At 42.6% G+C, this 24,450-nt stretch overlaps 1 protein-coding gene across 3 annotated transcripts in view; it reads left to right on the top strand.

Annotated features, from left to right (window-relative positions):
- Positions 1 to 24,450, top strand: part of LOC110521389 (sodium- and chloride-dependent GABA transporter 2) — a 47,764-nt gene that overhangs the window by 2,400 nt on the left and 20,914 nt on the right. Inside the window, exons 1-7 of one of the 3 annotated variants that reach the window (XM_021598918.3) lie at positions 3,081 to 3,386; positions 11,282 to 11,482; positions 14,462 to 14,596; positions 15,283 to 15,423; positions 15,888 to 15,972; positions 16,289 to 16,421; positions 17,230 to 17,364. In XM_021598918.3, coding sequence (XP_021454593.1) covers positions 3,380 to 3,386; positions 11,282 to 11,482; positions 14,462 to 14,596; positions 15,283 to 15,423; positions 15,888 to 15,972; positions 16,289 to 16,421; positions 17,230 to 17,364 — 837 coding nt within the window. In that variant the 5' untranslated portion in view covers positions 3,081 to 3,379. Of the gene's footprint in view, positions 1 to 3,080; positions 3,387 to 3,694; positions 3,992 to 11,281; positions 11,483 to 14,461; positions 14,597 to 15,282; positions 15,424 to 15,887; positions 15,973 to 16,288; positions 16,422 to 17,229; positions 17,365 to 24,450 lie in introns of those variants that run through there. The other 2 variants (XM_090231278.1, XM_021598919.3) reach the window with 2 other exon arrangements.

Genomic DNA, 24,450 nt, shown 5'->3' with positions numbered 1-24,450 from the left:
AGTCTGATTTTTGTTGTAGGTGAGATGAGGTGAATGTCAGGTCTTTCTCACTTGATTGGTCAAAGGGATTTGGGCCGGATTCAATCAAATCTATCATAGCAATGTTTACGCAGTGTCTTTGTGTACAAAACAGCTGCCACCCACACCACGCACACTTTATTCTAAACACTGGAAGCACCTGTGAGAGGACTACTGCCTAGCCTCGCAAGCCGCCTGATCTCCCGAGCTTATACAACCCAAAACCACTTGGTTTCACAACAGAAAAATATATGTTTAATGACCATAACCACTTGTCTGAGTGCTGGTATGCTTCTGCTCTCTTGCCAACTTCTTATGGAATTGTCATGCTAAACATGTAACAATGAGTGACAAGGAGTTGGCAAGAAAGCAGAAAGAGACTGGCACTCAGGGCAGGCTACATAACCACTAGCTTAACCGTTACCAATCAATGTGTAACTGACACTCTGAATAAGCTATAGATCCCTCAAACTCAACTCTTGACCTCAAAGCCAGTTCCTCTGCATTCTTTCATTGTTCCCCTCTAATTAGGGACTGATTTAGACTGGGTGCAATTAACTATCACGTAGGACAGAGAACCAGCAGGCTGCAGACCTTGTCGGGCAGGGTTTCCCAAACTAGGGATGTGGGGTCGCCTGGTTTGAAAAAGGGGTTGTGAGAGAAAATGTGCGCTTAGTTCATAGAACTGGGGATAGGTCAGTAACCTCCGGTAGCCGCTAGACGTGGTTGTTATAAACAGAGCGCAGTTTCTGTTTTCTTCCTTCAAATGTGGATCTTTTCAATGGTTAAAGCTAAAAAATATTATGACCCCATCACTGAAAGATAAGACTCTCAGGAACACGTGTATACGTACTGTTTCCCTCTACTATGCCAACAAACCGTTGGAACCTATTGGGCAAGACCAGGCACTAAATCAGACTGGGGGGAAAAGATTATCAAAGATTCACTATATATGCATAATCATGACCTCTTGGTGCAACAAACTAGTTAAAGTAAGATAAAGCAGGGCTCTATGGGAATCTTTCTGAGCAAACCTTCCAACTGTGTCTCACAGTCAGACTACAGATCAGGCCTAAACTGCCTTCCTTCACGACAGGAGACCTGGAGCCGCATGCTTAAACCTCCTAATGAACAGCATGGTTGTTATGAACAGGACAGGCTGATTGTAACAAGGAAAGACAGGGCAGCGTCTTCAGCCTGGCGGACAGACACAGAGTCCCAAATAGCACCCTATTCCCTATATAGTGCCAAATAGCACCCTATTACCTAGTCCCAAATAGCACCCTATTCTCTATATAGTGCACTACTTTTGACCGGAGCCCTGTGGGCCCTCGTCAAAAGTAGTGCACTGCATAGGGAATACGGTGTAATTTTGAGACTCCGATCAGCGACCTGTGGCAGTACAGTGAAGAACAGCAGGAAACTAACTAAAATGGGGGAGGATGAAGGGAAATACAATTCATTGTTGTTGGACCGTTTTTTACTCTTTATGTTGTTTTAGACCGGTGGAAATCATCAAGTGTGACAATTATTTTGGACAAGGTCTTGGACCATTTTTTAAAGAATGGAATGTGTGGGCAATTAATGAAGCTTTCCTCGTAAACAGGACTGAACTATGATGACCTGAAGCAGTTGTTTTTGCTTTGATTTTGCAAATCTAGGCCTGACACTGTCTTGACTCCCTTTATCATGTGTAAGTCGACCTTCAAAACATATTATACGACCTGATCATGTGCACTTGAGGAAGTAGATGGATTATGTTGATATCATGGTCATTCTATATTTGATAGATCTGGGCATACCTATGGTTTGAAGGTGGGTAAGCGTAGGACATGAAACCACCTTGTCCAACCGACAATGCTCTCAATTGTACCTGTAGATGTATCCTGTTTAGATTATTAGGTCCTTGTATAGGGAGTCATGGTGACACAGCATACAGTTTAATGATAAGAGGAACGATCCAATGTCAAGCTACTACAAGGAGCATGCTTCAGGATAACTCTGCCAAAGGTTACAATTACTGATGAAACGCCATCCCATCCGTTTGGCAGAAAAATGTGGTGTTCGGGTAACACAATTTCATTGACAACAGTATTGGTTATGTTAGTTAAAGGTCAATGCTGTCTTCTGTAAAGCTCTATAGGGCTGTCTACTGGTCATTATCGCCACTGAGGATCTGTTGCAAATCATTTACAATGCACAGGACCTCTATGCCTACAGTATGAACTAGATGCAGTTTGGTGGTGGAAGGGTTGAGCTACCCCCCCCATACAATGTAAAGCACTGGGAGTAATCGTTAGCATAATTAAAGATGTAGATTATAAATGTAGTCAAATCTATTATGCAGATAGGTCATTTGTTGATTTCACATGGGGTTAATTCCTGGAAAGCTAGATAGTTATCTGGCAAAGCCAAGCTGTATCTCTAATTTACGGTCGCTCCAAGACCCTGAATACAAGTACAACTAAGTCAAACAACTGCAGGTTGAGGGAAAGCAAACTTCTGTCCTTGACTAGAATACTAATGCAATTTGAAAAAGAAAATGGAGGGAGGGAGAAACAAAATGCCCTCACCCCAAAAGAACCTGCAAGGCAGAAAATGCCAGAACACGTCAACCCCAGAAAAGGCCTCTGGATTGTTAAGGCCCACAACCTTCAAACAAATGCCCTGAACTGGGCCACTCTAGCCCCATGCGGTGGGAAAATGTTGTGAATGGGGTGCTGGGCCTGTGAGGAAGGGATCCGGTCTATTTTCCGGGGGATGAATCGGGGATGTGTTTGGGAGCAGGGGCTTCACTAAGCAGGAGTGATGTTTTAATTACAATCAGTCAGTGCAGACAGCTTAGAAATCTCACTTGACTGGAGGAATATATGATGGGGTTGGATAGGGCTCTTTGGGGTGCGACGGTGTATGTGTGTGCCTGCATGCATGCCTGTGTGTGTCAGTCTGTAATGTATTTAGGGAGATCTATAAGGCTGAACACAATATTGAACCCAGTCCCACCTCCCCCTCCCACTATAGACCGAGAGAGAGACCCTGGGAGAATGTGTGTTTCCAAGGTTATGCAATCGACCCACCACACAGAGAAGGCACAGACCTCTAGTGTGCTGCATTGAGTGTGTGTGTGTGTGTGTGGGGTGGAAGAGAGGGGATGTGTGTGGGGGTTTCTGAATGGAACTAGAGGAAGGGGGGCTAGAAGAGGGTGCAGAGAAAAGTTGACGAGAAGCTCATTGAAGGCTGAACTAAAGTTTGGAGTTACAGAGATCCCCGCCCCTCCATGCACATTATATAGTGCAACCTGGACACCAACAGGCTAATATCTGGCTAACCATTCAAACCATAAGGCTGTCTTTACATCACTATGAAAGGTGAGTACGCACTGGGTGAAAAAAAATATGCTTACTTTTCCATGCATCTGTACTAGTGAAATCATCATACACAATTACAGTGGCATATTTCCTGCTTCAGTTTGAGCATGAGTTTGCACTCTTCTAAAAATAACTTTTTGTTGAATGGTTAAGTTTGATGAATATTCAGTGAGTATTGTTGACTCCTAGATGTTGGCTCTGCGCCATGCTTGGTTTGTCTTTATGAAGATATCCCATCTGGCCTGATGATGCTTCCTTATTGAGACATTTGGGGACCCATTATTTGGCACTTTTTTGATTGTGTAATAATGAAAACTGTCACTGAGGTTAGGAATGGTCTAGATGTTGATCTATTGAGAGGAGCTAATGTCCATGGATCTTATCCAGTCTTTATGACATGCAAGTCATGGATATACTTTAAGAAGGTTGATAAGTCATGGATATCCTTTAAGAAGGTTGACAAGTCATGGATATACTTTAAGAAGGTTGATAAGTCATGGATATCCTTTAAGAAGGTTGACAAGTCATGGATATACTTTAAGAAGGTTGATAAGTCATGGATATCCTTTAAGAAGGTTGACAAGTCATGGATATACTTTAAGAAGGTAAGGTTGACAAGTCGTCTGTTGTTGACAACCTTTGGTGATGAGGTCCATAATCACTCTGTTGACAGGTTGCTTAACAAACGTGTGCAGATTCAGTTGGATCGATACAAATACATTGAACATCTAAACCAATTTAAATGCAATGTGTTACTGTATCATTAGAAACAATACCAACTGCCCTGGTTAACCTTGGCTAATGAATAACATAAGAATCATGCATGACTTGCCTTGCCCTTTTGTCTTTAGAGTTAAATGTATAGTGGGTTGGGTTATGTTCCATTTGTTTATGCACCCTACATAAGGAGCTGTTATGTCACCCTACATAAGGAGCTGTTATGTCACCCTACATAAGGAGATGTTATGTCACCCTACATAAGGATCTGTTATGATACCCTCTATAAGGAGCTGTTATGTCACCGTACATAAGGAGCTGCTATAGCACCCTACATAAGGAGCTGTTATGTTACCCTTTATACACCCTTTATATAGTATGACACCAGCTTTTAGATTATTTGTTATGGATCCATGCCATGCTTGTGAAGACGTTTGTGCTATATAAAACATTTATAAGTTATAGTTAGTTTGAAGTGGGACCGTCACCTCAACTCCATTATGCAATTACAAAATAATTACTAAACTACTGTAGTATGTAAGTCCATGTTAATGCAATATTGTTGCTAGAGTTACTGAATCAATTCTAAACATGAATACAGTGAGATCATCCATATGTAATGTGTTACCATGATAGATGCAGCCAGAGCCACAGGAGAAGTCATTCCTACTTTATGTTGGCTATACTTAGCTGATGCAGGTGTCTGGATAATGGGACCGGTCTAGAATATTATTGTTTTTTCTGTCAGACGGACAAAGTGAGGGGCATACAAATAGATCGAGTACAGTAATAGTTTTTAATATACATTTCTGGTTCTTAAAACATTCAGCTTTTTTTGTTTTGTTAAACGTGGCCCTACAGTAGCAACCCAGCAGATCTGATCCTGTGGTGGAAATCAATGTCATTGTTTACATTTTCACTGGGAGTTTTCACTCAGTTGTGTCCTTAACTCATCCAGGACCTTCTGCCTTGTACATTCTGACCACGATCAGTATGATGGGTTTTCACCCAGATCCAAGTGTTGACTTGACTTATCTCAGACAAACAAAGAGACTCAGATATTGGAGAATTTAAACATGTACGTACAGTATCACACTCAGTCTTAATGTAAACATCATTTCAGACAGATGTGTTGAATCATTTGATCAGTGATGTTCATTTATCTAACATTTTTATAATTTCGTAACGTGTTTGGTAATGGGTTGCATAATTCAAATCCAATACACCTGCCAGGCAATCTGAAAGTGGTTCATTCTTCTAGTATGTTGGAATATGTCAGGTAACTGTGATCATGCTTTGCATTTTCCACTGTACTGATGTTGACAGTTAACGTATGCATTAACCTGATGTTTGGAGACCTTACAGTCTGTCATCTGTCAGCGTGTCTAGAACTGATTGACCACTTAAATCTTTTGTCTTGCCCATTCACCCTCTGAATGGCACACATACACAATCCATGTCTCAATATTCTCAAGGCTTAAAAATCCTTCTTTGACCTGCCACCTCCCCTTCATCTACACTGATTGTTCCCAATATGTTGTACACAGTGTTTTTAATGCAGTCATAGCATTGCCTCTGTGCATCTTCATTAAGAGATGTCCTAACATAATAATACTCAGTCAATCAGTTCTAGACACGCTGACAGATGACAGACTGTAAGATCTCCAAACATCAGGTTAATGCATACGTTAACTGTCAATGTCAGTACAGTGGAAAATGCAAAGCATGATCACAGTTACCTGACATATTCCAACATACTAGAAGAATGAAGCCCTTTCAGATTGCTGAACGGGGTATGATTGTAGGTGCAAGGCGGACAGGTTTGAATGTGTCAAGAACTGCAACGCTGTTGGGTTTTTCACGCTCGACAGTTTCCCATGTGTGTCAAGAATGGTCCACCACCCAAAGAACATCCAACTAACTTGATACAATTGTGGGAAGCATTGGAGTCAACATGGGCCAGCATCCCTGTAGAACGCTTTCGACACCTTGTAGAATTCATGCCCTGATGAATTGAGGCTGTTCTGAGCGAAAAAGAGGGTGCAACTCAATATTAGGAAGGTGTTCCTAATGTTTTGTACACTCAATGTATATCAGTTGGTGGTTCAAACCACCTACAACCAATGTAGGGTTAAATGATGTTAATACGAGCTAGAGCAGGATCTCATCACTGGTGGGTGTGATGACATGCTGTAACATCCTCAGACAAGTTTATGAACATCTAGTTCCAAAATTCTAATACTTTTCTGTTTTGTGTGTCAACGGAGCGTATCGTACGGAGCTTTGTGGCATACCTATGCCCCCTAGGCAAAAACTGTGATGAAAATAGGCTTGTCATAAATAATGGTGATTCAGGTTGGAACTTGCAGTCTAAATCCTCTGACTATCTTTGTATGATGCCAAGAATCATAATCACTTATATTCACAACTGCCATTATTATTTCACAATGTCATGAAGCAAATCTTATGGAGGAACATTTCCCAAGATGGCAGCGTAGGTGAAAAAGATCTGAGGGCCACCATCAATCCACACCTGCAGTAGGAACAGCACGTGATTAAACAGACATGAACACACACGCATTCAAACCCACACATAGATTCTCACACATAGGAACACAACATGAACACAAACATATACGTGCACAGTCAAATAATAACCCTGGGTTTTCTGGGAAAAGAGTAGAAATAGTGATATCCCCTGACTATCCATACATTTTTAAAACAAGAAAATTCTGCCGTCTGGTTTGCTTAATATAAGGAATTTGAAAGTATTTATACTTTTACTTTTGATGCTTAAATATATTTTATCAATTACATTTACTTTAGACACTGAAATAGGTTTAAAACTAAATACTTTGAAACTTTTGCTCAAGTAGTATTTTACTGGGGGACATTCACTTTTACTTGAGTCAGTTTCTATTAAGGTATCTTTACTTTTACTCAAGTATGACAACTGGGTACTTTTTCCACCACTGGTAGTCAGAAAGAGTGATATCCAGTATTCAGACAGAAAGAGTGATATCCATTAGGCTGACAGAAAGAGTGATATCTAGTAGTTAGACAGAAAGAGTAGAAAGAGTGCTACCCAAAAGGCTGCCAGTAAGAGTGATATCCAGTAGGCTGACAGAAAGAGTGATATCCAGTAGTCTGACAGAAAGAGTGATATCCAGTAGGCTGACAGAAAGAGTGATATCCAGTAGGCTGACAGAGTGATATCCAGTAGGCTGACAGAAAGAGTGACATCCAGTAGGCTGACAGAGTGATATCCAGTAGGCTGACAGAAAGAGTGATATCCAGTAGGCTGACAGAGTGATATCCAGTAGGCTGACAGAAAGAGTGATATCCAGTAGGCTGACAGAAAGAGTGATATCCATTAGGCTGACAGAAAGAGTGATACCCATAGGCTGACAGAAAGAGTGATATCCAGTAGGCTGACAGAAAGAGTGATACCCAGTAGGCTGACAGAAAGAGTGATACCCAGTAGGCTAACAGAAAGAGTGATATCCAGTAGTCTGACAGAAAGAGTGATATCCAGTAGGCTGACAGAAAGAGTGATATCCAGTAGGCTGACAGAAAGAGTGATACCCAGTAGGCTGACAGAAAGAGTGATATCCAGTAGGCAGACAGAAAGAGTGATATCCAGTAGGCTGACAGAAAGAGTGATATCCAGTAGACTGACAGAAAGAGTGATATCCATTAGGCTGACAGAAAGAGTGATACCCATAGGCTGACAGAAAGAGTGATATCCAGTAGGCTGACAGAAAGAGTGATATCCAGTAGGCTGACAGAAAGAGTGATATCCAGTAGGCTGACAGAGAGAGTGATACCCAGTAGGCTGACAGAAAGAGTGATATCCAGTAGGCTGACAGAAAGAGTGATATCCAGTGGGCTGACAGAGAGATTGATGTCCAGTGGGCTGACAGAGAGATTGATATCCAGAAGGCTGACAGAAAGAGTGATATCCAGTAGGCTGACAGAAAGAGTGATATCTAGTAGTTAGACAGAAAGAGTAGAAAGAGTGCTACCCAGAAGGCTGCCAGTAAGAGTGATATCCAGTAGGCTGACAGAAAGAGTGACATCCAGTAGTCTGACAGAAAGAGGGATATCCAGTAGTCTGACCGAAAGAGTGATATCCAGTAGGCTGACAGAAAGAGTGATATCCAGTAGGCTGACAGAAAGAGTGATATCCATTAGGCTGACAGAAAGAGTGATACCCATAGGCTGACAGAAAGAGTGATATCCAGTAGGCTGACAGAAAGAGTGATAGCCAGTAGGCTGACAGAAAGAGCGATATCCAGTAGGCTGACAGAAAGAGTGATATCCAGTAGGCTGACAGAGAGAGTGATACCCAGTAGGCTGACAGAAAGAGTGATATCCAGTAGGCTGACAGAAATAATGATATCCAGTGGGCTGACAGAGAGATTGATATCCAGTATGCTGACAGAGAGATTGATATCCAGAAGGCTGACAGAAAGAGTGATATCCAGTAGGCTGACAGAAATAGTGATATCCAGTGGGCTGACAGAGAGATTGATATCCAGAAGGCTGACAGAAAGAGTGATATCCAGTAGACTGACAGAAAGAGGGATATCCAGTAGGCTGACAGAAAGAGTGATATCCAGTAGGCTGACAGAAAGAGTGATATCCATTAGGCTGACAGAAAGAGTGATATCCAGAAGGCTGCCAGTAAGAGTGATATCCAGTAGGCTGACAGAAAGAGTGATATCCAGTAGGCTGACAGAAAGAGTGATACCCATAGGCTGACAGAAATAGTGATATCCAGTAGGCTGACAGAAAGAGTGATACCCAGTAGGCTGACAGAAAGAGTGATATCCAGTAGGCTGACAGAAAGAGTGATATCCAGTAGGCTGACAGAAAGAGTGATATCCAGTAGGCTGACAGAAAGAGTGATACCCATAGGCTGACAGAAAGATTTATATCCAGTAGGCTGACAGAGAGATTGATATCCAGAAGGCTGACAGAAAGAGTGATATCCAGTAGAATGACAGAGAGGGTGAAATCCAGTAGGCTGACAGAAAGAGTGATATCCAGTAGGCTACCCACTGTAGTCAGTCAGTGAGTCTGTTGAAGTGCAGTCTTTTATGAGAGAGGTGAATGCTGGCCCAGTGACTTGGCTTGAGACTTTATGAGAGAGGTGAATGCTGGCCCAGTGGCTTTGCGTGAGGCTTTATGAGAGAGGTGAATGCTTGGCTTAAGGCTTGGCGTGCTCAGTTCTCCTCAGTCTTGGCCTTCATTTCAGACAGCCCCCTAGCTTCTGTATAAACACCTATCTGCAAAGCAACTGTCCTGTTACTAGAAATGAGGCAAATATTTATTCTCACCTAGTAAAAAAAAAAATTGGGGCCTGCGCCCCTGGACTGGAGTCTGGAGAGGTCTCAGTGTGGAGGAATTTGGCTTGTGGGTCATGCTGCTCCCGTGGCCCATATTGAGCATGTGAAAAACCAAGGTAAAGTGTGATCAGGCTCCCTGGCAGCCTGGAGATCTCCTCTCTATGCCATCCCAGCAGCACAAAGAAGCCCCTTGCCAATAAGAGGCTCCAGTCCTTTATGATGCCAAGCCTTCATTCCCACCAAATACCTTCTGAAAACAAGGGGCTCTATTTTTACCGCTGGCCACAATTTGGCCCAGGCTCAGAAGATGTTGGCTCATCTCTCCCCTCCATCCCATCCACCCTGCCCTGCTCTGCCAGTGATAGGCTGAGCTAAGAGCACATTCCCAAAGCTTATGGAACAGCGGGGTTGCCATCTCTCCTATTGTTGCAGACCTAAATTCAACTCTCTCTGCCGAGAAAACAGCCATCTTATTAGACCCAGGAGAGCCAGGTCAGAATGGCCCTGGTGTTTTGGGTTAAGGGGGAGGACTCTTGGAACAGTCCTCTCCCGCAGGCCGAACATTAATTTGTTTTGTTTGATCTGTGAAGGGAAGGGCTACTGGACTAACCAAGTTGAGAGAGGGAGACAGGGGGGTCAGAGAGAGATAGAGTGAGGGAGAGAGAGAGCGAGATGGAAGAAGAGAGAAAGGGAGAGAGGGAGTGAAAGAGAAAGAAACAGAGAGGGAGAGGGAGGGGAGGGTGATGAGAGGCCTTGTTAATGAGATATGACAGCAGTGAGCACGGTTAGTGAGCTGTCTGTTTCCTCTTTCAGCATCACTGGACCTAAACACAGTCCGGCCATGAGTTGTGAAGCTCAAAGAAGCCGTCACGTAAGACCCAATTTTCAGTGACTGGACCCCTTCTAGACAGGGAGGGACAGAGTGTACAAAACATTAAGAACACCTTCCTAATATTGAGTTGCACAGGGATGCTGGCCCATGTTGACTCCAATGCTTCCCACAGTTGTGTCAAGTTGGCTGCATGCTTTGGATGTTGGACCATTTTTGATACACACAGGAAACTGTTGAGTGTGAAAAACCCAACAGCGTTGCAGTTCTTGACACACTCAAACCAGTGCACCTTGCACCTACTTCCATATCACGTTCAGGCACTTACATCTTTTGTCTTGCCCATTAACCCTCTGAATGGCACACATACACAATCCATGTCTCAATATTCTGTCTAAAGGCTTAAAAATGATTCTTTAACCTGTCTCCTCCCCTTCATCTACACTGATTGAAGTTAATTTAACAGTGACATCAATAAGGGATCATAGCTTTCACCTGGATTCACCTGGTCAGTCTATGTCATGGAAAGAGCAGGTGTTCCTAATTTTTTTGTCCATGTTTGACTCTTTCTTGCTTGCGGTAAATTGTGTGTGAGAACTACAGAATGTCTTGAAATTCTTCCTTCTCTCACACCTCTTGCTGCTTGACCTTTGTTCCAAACACTCAAAGGGGATGTATGCACAACTGAAGGGCCCCTATAACCCCCATGTCCTTGAGGCTTGCACTCCTCCCATTGTTAATTTCCAGGAGATAGTCCCCAGGGAGACTTAAGGACTGTAAAGTTGTGTTTGCTTTAAGATGAGCCTGTTGATCTGGGAGTGGTGTGATAAAGGTATACAGATACTACAGGAGAAACCCCTTCCCTGCTCAATACCACTACACAGTAAATACAAGACTGTAGGCTGTGGGGTTAGCCTATATAATTATGTAAGGTAGTGTTACTCTCCCTCCTAGTGTCTCACCTCTCCTCCACTCACTCTAATGTGTTGCTTCTTCAGGCGACATGGAGAGCCTGCCCAAGATGGACCCCTCCAACGACCACAGTCGGCCCCTGGACATTGTGCCACAGAGCGATGAGAAGATGAAGGAAAGGGGTCAGTGGGGCAACAAGGTGGAGTTTGTCCTTTCTGTTGCCGGGGAGATCATAGGACTGGGAAATGTGTGGCGCTTCCCTTACCTGTGCTACAAGAACGGAGGAGGTAGGTGTTAACCTTTTACTGCATTGGGCTAAATCTAGGTCACTCAGAGTGTTTCTTGGTAGTCTTAAACACATATATTTTTAAACAAAAGTATATACACCTCACACACATGGTTATGGGCTAAAAGAAAAGAATACACCTGTACCATGTCAGATATAGAGTTGAAATGTATTCCATGTTGAGTTTGCATCCCAATGTTACACTTTATATACATCACAGAAGACTAAAATATAACAAAACCATTTCACATAGTAAGACCAGATTTTTGGCCTTTTTTTTTAAATATATATTTTTTAATAATGTAATTATGAAAAATATTAATATCATTCCACCCATGAGGCCACTAGGTCATTTGAGTACAGGGAAGGGATACCATCGCAGTGCTCAATGACAACATGTCACATCCTTTTGTTCATATCGGTTCATAATTGTCCTTCAGTACTATTGATCAGGACAGCTGTGACTGATGTCATATCCATATCATTAAAGAAATGTAAGTTAACCTACTATATTACCTTTAACTGACCCAAAGCCTGTTGTTATGAACTTAAATAGCACTGGAGCCTTTGAGTACATTGTGTTTTAATGCTAGAAACAGTTATGAAGGGCTTCTGTGCCGCCTGCCAAGCCCAGACACATAAAACATATCAATCATGCAGTACAACTGTAGCAAACAACACACTCCTGTTTGGAATGTATTATACAGTGCCTTGCGAAAGTATTCGGCCCCCTTGAACTTTGCGACCTTTTGCCACATTTCAGGCTTCAAACATAAAGATATAAAACTGTATTTTTTTGTGAAGAATCAACAACAAGTGGGACACAATCATGAAGTGGAACGACATTTATTGGATATTTCAAACTTTTTTAACAAATCAAAAACTGAAAAATTGGGCGTGCAAAATTATTCAGCCCCCTTAAGTTAATACTTTGTAGCGCCACCTTTTGCTGCGATTACAGCTGTAAGTCGCTTGGGGTATGTCTCTATCAGTTTTGCACATCGAGAGACTGAAATGTTTTCCCATTCCTTCTTGCAAAACAGCTCGAGCTCAGTGAGGTTGGATGGAGAGCATTTGTGAACAGCAGTTTTCAGTTCTTTCCACAGATTCTCGATTGGATTCAGGTCTGGACTTTGACTTGGCTATTCTAACACCTGGATATGTTTATTTTTGAACCATTCCATTGTAGATTTTGCTTTATGTTTTGGATCATTGTCTTGTTGGAAGACAAATCTCTGTCCCAGTCTCAGGTCTTTTGCAGACTCCATCAGGTTTTCTTCCAGAATGGTCCTGTATTTGGCTCCATCCATCTTCCCATCAATTTTAACCATCTTCCCTGTCCCTGCTGAAGAAAAGCAGGCCCAAACCATGATGCTGCCACCACCATGTTTGACAGTGGGGATGGTGTGTTCAGCTGTGTTGCTTTTACGCCAAACATAACATTTTGCATTGTTGCCAAAAAGTTCAATTTTGGTTTCATCTGACCAGAGCACCTTCTTCCACATGTTTGGTGTGTCTCCCAGGTGGCTTGTGGCAAACTTTAAACGACACTTTTTTTGGATATCTTTAAGAAATGGCTTTCTTCTTGCCACTCTTCCATAAAGGCCAGATTTGTGCAATATACGACTGATTGTTGTCCTATGGACAAAGTCTCCCACCTCAGCTTTAGATCTCTGCAGTTCATCCAGAGTGATCATGGGCCTCTTGGCTGCATCTCTGATCAGTCTTCTCCTTGTATGAGCTGAAAGTTTAGAGGGACGGCCAGGTCTTGGTAGATTTGCAGCGGTCTGATACTCCTTCCATTTCAATATTATCGCTTGCACAGTGCTCCTTGGGATGTTTGAAGCTTGGGAAATCTTTTTGTATCCAAATCCGGCTTTAAACTTCTTCACAACAGTATCTCGGACCTGCCTGGTGTGTTCCTTGTTCTTCATGATGCTCTCTGCGCTTTTAACGGACCTCTGAGACTATCACAGTGCAGGTGCATTTATACGGAGACTTGATTACACACAGGTGGATTGTATTTATCATCATTAGTCATTTAGGTCAACATTGGATCATTCAGAGATCCTCACTGAACTTCTGGAGAGAGTTTGCTGCACTGAAAGTAAAGGGGCTGAATAATTTTGCACGCCCAATTTTTCAGTTTTTGATTTGTTAAAAAAGTTTGAAATATCCAATAAATGTCGTTCCACTTCATGATTGTTTCCCACTTGTTGTTGATTCTTCACAAAAAAATACAGTTTTATATCTTTATGTTTGAAGCCTGAAATGTGGCAAAAGGTCGCAAAGTTCAAGGGGGCCGAATACTTTCGCAAGGCACTGTATCCCACAATATTATGGAGGTACCAATTAAAACCAGCTTTTCAGAATGACAGGGTTGATGTCTTTTAAATTGGTCGTTTTAAAAGAGGTTGAGTAGACGAACGGGGGGGGGGGGGGGGGGGGGGTGGGGTGCCTAAGGTAGTTCTGGGTTTCTTAAACTTCATTGTTTTTATGTATTATGTCTAACCCCCATTTCGCATATCTTGGTAAAATGTTATCGTAATAGCATTGTAACAGCAAGCTCGCCATTGTCCAAATGATTTACATTATTATACAAATGACAGTAATTTGATCAACATTGTCAAATCATTTGGAAAATAAATAAACTTAATACACACAGTTCACAAAGTTACTCCTCATTCTTCTGGAGAATGTTCTCCAAATTGGGGTCTTCCGTTTACCATTAATTGTAACGGAAGTTGTGCTGCAAGATCTGTGGATATCCTACCCGGCAAAGGAAATGTGGGATGCTGACTTTAAAACTGGCCAAATCAAGGAATAGCATTTTAGAGTACCTTTGGGACATCCAACCTTGAAATGTTGCCTCAAAAAGCATCATCCTTGTTGATTGCATATGTCATCTGACCTCATATCAAAATGGTGCTCGAGTCGACACCTTGATAACTTCTCTCCTCTCCCCTTCTCCTCCCAACAGGTGCTTTCTTCATCCCCTACCTGATCTTCCTCTTCACGTGTGGAATCCCAGTATTCTTCCTGGAGACAGCTCTTGGACAGTACACCAGCGAGGGAGGTGTCACCTGTTGGAGGAAGATCACTCCACTGTTTGAAGGTGATCCTCCACTAATGTCTACTGTCTATGAAGCAATGCCTTTCTTCACGGATTTGCTCATTTGGATGTTCCTGTGAAACTACTGGCTTTTTGGTTATAGTACAGTTACAAAACATTTTGTCAGAACTATATTTTGTTTAATGTGCACTGCATTTGAATGTGTTTCATGGACAGGATTAAAGGGAAAAATCCGCTCAAAAATGATCACGTTGCTTCTTGAAAGAGCAAAACATTTTGGGACTATATCAACAGTGGACTAATTATAAAAAATACCAAAATATAGTTTTTTTGTGGATTTTACCTCTATCTACAGCCATGTCTACTACTTGTCTGCATAACGGAATTGAATAAGAGAGACAGTATGAGAACTTTTTGCGTTAGTGCGTGTGTGTTTGTGCATGCTTGTCTGCCAGTATGTAGTAGGAGGGGGTTGATGTAATGGTTGGCATGCCACTGACACTGGCACACTTCCAAGTATCCAACACTTTCATCATTCAATTGGCCCCTAATAAGGACAATATAACTGTAGACATTCACGCAGGAGCCAGAGAGGCTACCGGATGGGAAATGGTGGAGTCGGCAATGTGAATGAAGACATGGTTTTCATGCGTGTTGTTGTATTCAACATTGAAAGGCATTGTCATAGCCAACCACAATGCTCCACTTGTCCTTGGTCCCCGCTGCAGGAGTGGGCTACGCCACACAAGTCATCGTGGCTCTGTTGAACTTCTATTACATCATCGTCCTGGCCTGGGCCATCTTCTACCTGTCCTACTCCTTCACCTGGGACCTGCCCTGGGCCTCCTGCAACAACACATGGAACACAGGTCAGAGATCCACCATAGGCTCAGTGGACGTTTTCCTTATTCAATCTTGTCAAAGCTCTTCCTCAAGGGCAGAAGGAATATGATTGGTTGGAGGAAATGGCTCCATGGAAATGTTGCTGGTTCAAATGTTACCCAACCCCTAACCCTAACTAATTGAGATTACTTTAACTGAACCAATCATATTTATTGCCTAAACATTCACATTGTTTCTGCCCTCGAGACACGATCGAATGAGGAAAACTCCAGTATGCCACCATATACAGAGAGAGGTTGAGCAGAAACATACAGGACTACACTCAATTATTAATCGAATGTATTTATAAAGGCCTTTTTACATCAGCAGTTGGTGGTGTCCTGTGTAAGTCTTACCTAACGTTAGAATATGGTTGGGTTCCCAAGAGAAACCATATAGCTGGTGTCCTCACTGAGCTTGTGCAAACTTGTTGTGCATTTCTGTTCTCAAGATTCTTGCATGGAGTTCCAGAGGAGGAATGACTCTTTCAATCAGCCACGTCTGAACGCCACGTCTCCTGTCATTGAGTTCTGGGAGTAAGTACTAAGAGTCTATTGTTTCTCCATCTCCTTAAGGAGCCTGGGTGGCCTACTGTTTATTCCTCAGCCAACTGGCCGTTGTCTTGCCAACTGGTGTTGCACTGCTGAATACAAAAACACGATGGCTTGAAGATACTCTTCTTTATGGGTGATTTTAAGGGTTGTGGTGTCCTTACAGATACCTCCATAATGTACATGTTTGCTCTGTAATTTCAGAGCTTACTAATCATGTTTGGTTATCTGTAAATAGCAATCACACATGTATGCACTTATCTCACGTTATCTATTCCCTTGTGTGTTTGGAATTTTGTAGGCGAAGGGTTCTGCGTATCTCCTCTGGCATAGACAATATAGGATCTCTCAACTGGGACCTGGTTCTGTGTCTGGCCATAGCCTGGATACTGGTTTACTTCTGTATCTGGAAGGGAGTAAAGTCCACTGGCAAGGTACTCTACATTCTGTCTCTGTGAGCCTCCCTAATACAGTTCCTCACCAGGAAGAACCTCTGAGCCCTATACCTGATTGATTGAGTGATTTTATTTGGCAGTTTAAGAAATACAATGATTTATTTCCATTGTGGTCCCTTAAAGTGCATGGTGCAATAAATGAAATAGAAACAGACATGAAAATGGTTCTACCGTTCAGTCATCAGAAATCTTTGGACATACGTTTAAAAATAGGTTTTGGTTGTTGTGGTAGTTTATTCCACTTAACAGCACCGGTATATAGAAAGGTACCGGAAAGGCTCTTACATTTGAAGAAGTCAATAGCATAGTCTCTGGCAATGAATAGGACCAAGAGTTGCTCCTGGTCTGATCACTTGTTCAGGACATATTCTGAGTATTTATACGCATTTCTCAACGTTGCTTAACACCTTTGGACAGCCAAGTACTCTAGGTATGTGGTCCTGTTGAAGTCTGGCAGATAACGTGATACAGTAGCTGAGATGACTACACTCTTAGAAAAAAGGGTTCCAAAATAGTTATTTGGCTGTCCCCATAGGAGAACCCTTTTTGGTTCCAGGTAGGGTTCTCCCTATGTTGACAGCAGAAAAACCCTTTTACGTTCTAGATAGCTCTTTTATTTAGCGTGTGTGGTAGAGACCATTCAATGACTCTTTTGCTTCTTATTATGAATAGACTTAACCCACTGTGTTGTACATTGCTATCTGTGATTCTTGGTGCTGTACTGTTTTGCACTGTGCATACCGTAGCCGTTTGTATGTACAGTACAACCCTAACCCTGTTCCCTCAGGTGGTGTATTTTACAGCTACCTTCCCCTACATCATGCTGTGTATCCTGCTCATCAGAGGGGTTACCCTACCGGGAGCCTTCATAGGAATCAAATTCTACCTCTACCCAGACCTGAGCCGCCTGTCCGACCCACAGGTACGCACACACAAACACACACGCACACATCCCGACCATCACATCTGTGGGAAGTGGAAAAACCCCACAGTGTGTGTGGACAGTGGTTGACACGATGACCCTATAGACTGACTGACCCAGCGCTCCTCTGACCTCTGCCTGTCAGAAATAGAACACCTCACAGTCACACCTCTTGTGGATTCCCCAAGGTTACTATAGTTACTGTAGAACTGTGTACCAGTACATATAACTTGGACAATGAATGATTAACTTCGTTAGTTGAGAGAGTAATACTAATATGAAAGTGATTATTATACTTTGATTAGGGGGAGTGGTGCTTTGGGAGTGATGTAGGATTGTCCTCCAACCCCTTGGAAGCTAGCGCAATATCACCAAGAATGTTATAGAGCTGGATGATTAACAAATAAAACCTTGTCTGGTCAAGAGAGCAGAACATGACATGGGAAAAACCAGGAGGATGTTGTCTTTCAAACTAATGCCGTGCCAGAGAATGACCGAATCTGTAAAGTTGCCAGTCCCTAGAAATATTTGACGAGTGAGAGGATCTGGAGAGAAGAATACAGGTGTGCCAAGCTTGTAGTGCCATACCCAAGGAGAATTGAGGCCATAATCGATGCCAAAGGTTCTTCAACAAAGTACTGAGTAAAGAGTGAATACTTTAAAAAAAATAGGCAAACATTCTAAAAACCTGTTTTTGCCTTGTCATTATGGGGTATTGTGTGTAGAATGATGAGGAGGGAAAATGATTTCATCCATTTTAGAATAAGGCTGTAACATAACAAAATGTGAAAAAAGTCCAGGGGTCTGAATACTTTACAAATGCACTGTATACACTACCGGTCAAATGTTTTAGAACACCTACTCATTCAAGGGTTTCTTTATTTTTGCTATTTTCTACATTGTCAAATAATAGTGAAGACATCAAAACTATGGGTACAGTGTCCAGAAACAGGCAAGGGTCAAAACCGGGAAGACTATCAAAAAGAGAATAGCAAAAGGAGAACAGGAAAAACACGCTGGTTGACTTGACTAACATATAAGACGAACTGGCACAGAGAGAAACGAAACACCGGGATAAATACACTGGGGAAAATAAGCAACACCTGGAGGGGGTGGAGACAATCACAGGAACAGGTGAAACAGATCAGGGCGTGACAGTAACCGAAAAATAGTTAAACAAAAGATTCTTCAAATAGCCACCCTTTGCCTTGATGACAGCTTTGAACACTCTTGGCATTCTCTCAACCAGGAATGTATTTCAATTAACGTGTGTGCCTTGTTAAAAATGAATTTGTGGAATTTATTTCCTTCTTAATGCGTTTGAACCTATCAATTGTGTTGTGACAAGGAAGATACAGAAGATAGCCCTATTTGGTAAAAGACCAAGTCCATATTATGGCAAGAACAGCTCAAATTAGCAAAGAGAAAAGACAGTCCATCACTACCTTAAGACATGGTCAGGCAATAAGGAATATTTCAAGAACTTTGAAGTTTCTTCAAGTGCAGTCGCAAAAACCTTCAAGTGCTATGATGAAACTGGCTCTCATGAGGACTGCCACGGGAATTGAAGACCCAGAGTTACCTCTGCTGCAGAAGATAAGTTAATTCGAGTTTCCAGCCTCAAAAATTGCAGCCCAAATAAATGCTTCAGAGTTCAACAGACACATCTCAACATCAACTGTTCAGATAAGACTGTGTGAATCAGGCCTTCGTGGTCGAATTGCTGCAAAGAAACCACTACTAAAGGACACCAATAAGAAGAAGAGACTTGCTTGGGAAATTTGTCCTTTGGTGTGGAGTACAAATTTGAGATTTTTAGTTCCCACCGCCGTGTCTTTCTGAGACAAGGTGTGGGAGAGCGGATGATCTCTGCATGTGTATTTCCCACTGTAAAGCATGGAGGAGGTGGTATGGTGTGGAGGTGCTTTGCTGGTGACACTGTCTGTGATTTATTTAGAATTTAATGCACACTTAACCAGCATGGCTACCATAGCATTCGGCAGCGATACTCCATCCCATCTGGTTTGGGCTTAGTGGAACTATCGTCTGTTTTTCAACAGGACAATGACTCAACACACCTCCAGGCTGTGTAAGGGCTATTTTACAAAGAAGGAGAGTGATGGAGTGCTGCATCAGATGACCTGGCCTCCACAATCCCCCGACCTCAACCAAATTGAGATGGTTTGGGATGAGTCGGACCGCAGAGTGAAGGAAAAGCAGCCAACAAGTGCTCAGTATATGTGGGAATTCCTTCAAGACTGTTGGAAAAGCATTCCAGGTGAAACTGGTTGAGAGAATGCCAAGAGTATGCAAAGCTGTTATCAAGGCAAAGGGTGGCTATTTGAAGAAACTCATATAAAATATATTTTGATTTGTTTAACACTAAGAAGTTTGGAAACACTAAGAAGTTTGTGGAAGTGTGAAATTAATATAGAATAATATAACACATTAGATCTGGTAAAAGATAATACGAAGAAAAAACATTTAGTTTCCTATTTTTTATTTTATTTTACATCATCTTTGAAATGCAAGAGAAAGGCCTATTTAGGTTTTGGCCACTAGATGGTAGCAGTGTATGTGCAAAGTTTTAGACGGAGCCAATTAACCATTGCATTACTGTTCAAAATATTGTATCAAGTCTGCCCAAATGTGCCTAATTGGTTAATTGATACATTTTCAAGTACATAACTGTGCACTCTCCTCAAACAATAACATGGTCTTTTTTCACTGTAATAGCTACGGTATATTGAACAGCGCAATTTAAGCTTTCTGACCATATAAGACATGTCTATGTCCTGGGAAATGTTCTTGTTGCTTACAACATCATGCTAATCACATTAGCTCAACCATCCTGTGCAGGACACCGCTCCCTAAAGGCCGACATTTGTTTATTTTCAGTTAAATCTGGTCGTTTCAATTCAAATGTGACTAGTTACATTCTCCATTCTCTTTTTTATATTATATCCTGGCTTTTATTTATGATTATTTTTGTTGTAGCCCGTTCTCCAGTTCACAGTGCTGTATGGGTTTTGACTGACAGCTGTTATAAACTTCAGCACATTTGCGCAACAAGAAGATGCCCCCACCTCTCCCGCTAATTGGGGTACTTTTGCACATTTGTTGTTGTGAGGGAGGGAGTGAGGGAAATGCTGTATATCGAGATGTCACCAAATGCTTCTTTCTATTGTTGTTATCTATTCGGTAACATTCCATAATCATTCATTCATTCAGAAGGAGTGCTCACTTATGTCCTCACTCAGATGACTGACCGGCCACATCTATCCGTAGCCTAAACTGAATTTTCACACCTAGCCAAGCTATTAGACGATCCTTTTGTAAGTTATTGGAGGTGTGAATGTTTCTGTCCAAGAGTCTCTCTTCTGTCCAAGAGCCTCTCTTCTCTCGCACTATAGAGTCCTGCATGGGCCAAAAAAATCAGCTGGTGGGTGGTCCCAGAGTTGAGAGAGAACTTGGGTATTGACGCAATTGCACTTGATGCAGGCCATAGGTCATTCGCAGGCCATGGAACATTCGCAGGCCATGGGTCATTCGCAGGCCATGGGTCATTCGCAGGCCATGGGCCATCTGCAGTCCATAGGTCATCCGCAGGCCATGGGCCATCCGCAGGCCATAGGCCATCCGCAGGCCATAGGCCATCCGCAGGCCAATAGGCCTAAACTGGTGCGGCTGGTAAAAGTTTCAGTAGGCTTATACTCAATATGTAGGATTTTTGCAGCCTATATTCGATTCCAGGAATTGTTTTTTAAGTTACAATTAAATTATGGTGTTATCTAAACTATATTGAATGTAATATCTTGTTTTGTTATGTCGGCTATGGGCTTTCTGTAGGTGAAGGCTCTTTCAAAGTCATTTGAGTTGTCAATATGCCGCATTGCATTGTGAAAATAAAAATAAATCATTCTTAATTCATGGCATGATTTCTTTTATTCAGTCATCCAGGAAATAGGAATAATAGTCTACTGTCTAGAGTCATAAAAACAATTAGGCTAAATAAATTGATGTTATTTTGTTGGGTAATGGATCATCTCACGGAACTCATAAGAAGCGTCTTCTCTGTTCAACATAATTATTCATTCAGAATGTTAAACCCATAGGCCCGCTGTAAATTAAATTAGATTACCAGGTTCATTTTTCATTCGGTTTTACTACCTACAGTATAGGGGGGGTAGCCTATTATAGTCTTTAAATGCTTGTACTTGTCATTGTTGAGGAAATACGAGTGCTGTAGACTAGACAACGATTTTTTTAAACAACAAGCAAGACTCACATGATATTCTCCAAACACCTGGCAGGGCCGAAATCCCAGTTATTCGCAAGAGGAAGCGACGCAGTACAGAGGACGAAGAGCCGGATGCCTTGTCAGGACCCGCAGAAGGCGAGTAGGAAAGCTGCCGTTACCGTCAATATTACTCGCCAACGTGCAATCATTGGGGAAAAAATAGACGAGGTACAATCACGAATATCCTACCAACGGGACATCAAAACTGTAATATCCTATGTTTCATGGAATCGTGGCTGAATGACGACATGGATATTCAGCTAGCGGGATATACTCTGCACCGGCAGGATAGAACAGCACACACCGGTAAAACGAGGGGGGGGGGGGGGGGCGGTCTGTGCACATTTGTAAACAACAGCTGGTGCACAAAATCTAAAGAAGTTTCTAGATTTTGCTCGCCTGAAGTAGAGTATATTGTGATAAACTGCAGGCCACACTACTTGCCTAGAGAGTCCTCAGCTATACTTTTCGTGGCTGTTTATTTATCACCACAAACAGATGCTGGCACTAAGACCACACAATTTTATTTGTCACATGCGCCTAATACAACAGGTGTAGAATTTACAGTGAACTGCTTACTTACAAGCCCTTAACCAACAAAGCTTTAAGAAGTTTTAAGAAAAATAATTGTTTAAGTAAAATATAGGTAAGTAAAACATAGAAAATAAAAGTTAAAAAAAAGTTAACAGCAGGAGTAAAATAACAATAGTGAGGCTATATACAGGGGGTACCGGTACAGAGTCAATGTGCGGGGGCACTGGGTAGTTCAGGTAATTGAGGTAAAATGTACATGTAGGTAGAGTTAAAGTGACTATGCATAGATAATAAATAGAGAATAGCAGCAGCATAAAAGAGGGGTCTGGGTAGCCCTTTGATTAGCTGTTCAGCAGTCCTATGGCGTGGGGTGTTTAAAGCTGTTCTACATAAGTCATTTTTGTTGTAGACTCACCGCTGCAAACCAAGAGTATTGCTCGTAGGAGTGTAAATTACTTGGCTGTAAAATCACGACTGAAACCCATTTTTAACCTTTATTTATCTTAGTCAGTTAAGAACAAATTCTTGTTTACTTTTGGACCTAAACTTGGCACTCCAGTACCGCTTGCCGTACGGTAGCAGAGAGATCCGTCTATGACTAGGGTGGCTAGAGTCTTTGACTAGGGTGTCTGGGCCTTCCCCTGACACCACCTGGTAAAGAGATCCAGGATGGCCGGAAGCTTGGCCCCAGTGATGTACTGGGCCGTACGCTCTACCCTCTGTAGTGCCTTGCGGTCGTAGGCCGAGCAGTTGCAATACCAGGCAGCTAATCTGAAAACAAGGCTCCCTAAACCTTATCAGCATATCGAATACGCGACCCGGAATGGCAGCATTCTGGATCATTGCTACTCTAACTTCCGCAACGCATACAAAGCCCTCCCTCCCCCTCCTTTCGGCAAATCTGACCACGACTCCATTTTGTTGCTCCCAGCCTATAGACAGAAACTAAAACAGGAAACGCCCGTGCTCAGGTCTGGCCAACGTTGGTCCGACCAATCTGATTCCACGCTTCAAGATTGCTTTGATCACGTGGACTGAGATATGTTCCGGAAAGCCTCATACAACAACATTGACGTATACGCTGATTCGGTGAGCGAGTTTTTTAGCAAGCGCATCGGTGATGTTGTGACTATTAAAACCTTCCCCAACCAGAAACTGTAGATTGATGGCAGCATTCACACAAAAATGAAACAAACCACTGCTTTTTATTCATGACAAGGTGACTGGAAACATGACCGAATACTGACATTGTAGCTATTCCCTCCGCAAGGCAATCAAACAAGCTAAGCATCAGTATAGAGATAAAGTAGAGTCGCAATTCAACGGCTCAGACACGAGACCTATATGGCAGGGTCTACATCACGGATTACGTATTACAGAAAGAAAATCATCCCCGTCGCGGACACCGATGTCTTGTTCCCAGACAAACTAAACAACTTCTTTGCTCGCTTTGAGGACAATACAGTGCCACTGACATGGCCCGCTACCAAAACCTGCGGGCTCTCCTTCACCGCAGCCAATGTGAGTAAAACATTTAACCTGGTAACCCTCGCAAGGCTGCCGGCCCAGACGGCATCCCTAGCCGCGTCCTCAGAGCATGCGCAGACCAGCTGGCTGGTGTGTTTACGGATATATTCAATCAATCCCTATCTTGGTCTGCTGTTCCCACATGCTTCAAGAGGGCCACCATTGTTCCTGTTCCCAAGAAAGCTAAGGTAACTGAGCTAAATGACTATCGCCCGTAGCACTCACTTCCATCATCATGAAGTGCTTTGAGAGACTAGTCAAGGATCATATCACCACCACCCTACCTGACACCCTAGACCCTCTCCAATTTGCTTACCGCCCCAATAGGTCCACAGACGACACAATCGTTATCACACTGTACACTGCCTTCACCCATCTGGACAAGAGGAATACCTATGTGAGAATGCTGTTCATTGACTACAGCTCAGCATTTAACACCATAATACCCTCCAAACTCGTCATCAAGCTCGAGACCCTGGGTCTCAAGCCCGCCCTGTACAACTGTGTCCTGGACTTTTTGACGGGCCGCCCCCAGGTGGTGAGGGTAGGTAACAACATCTCCACCCCACTGATCATCAACACTGAGGCCCCACAAGGGTGCGTTCTCAGCCCTCTCTTGTACTCCCTGTTCACCCATGACTGCGTGGCCATGCACCTCCAACTCAATCATCAAGTTTGCAGACGACACTACAGTGGTAGGATTGATTACCAACAACAACGAGACA

Source organism: Oncorhynchus mykiss, chromosome 4, assembly GCF_057628025.1.
Source record: "Oncorhynchus mykiss isolate SJ-2025 chromosome 4, ASM5762802v1, whole genome shotgun sequence".
Classification (NCBI taxonomy): domain Eukaryota; kingdom Metazoa; phylum Chordata; class Actinopteri; order Salmoniformes; family Salmonidae; genus Oncorhynchus; species Oncorhynchus mykiss.
This window is presented reverse-complemented; position numbering and strand designations above follow the sequence as displayed.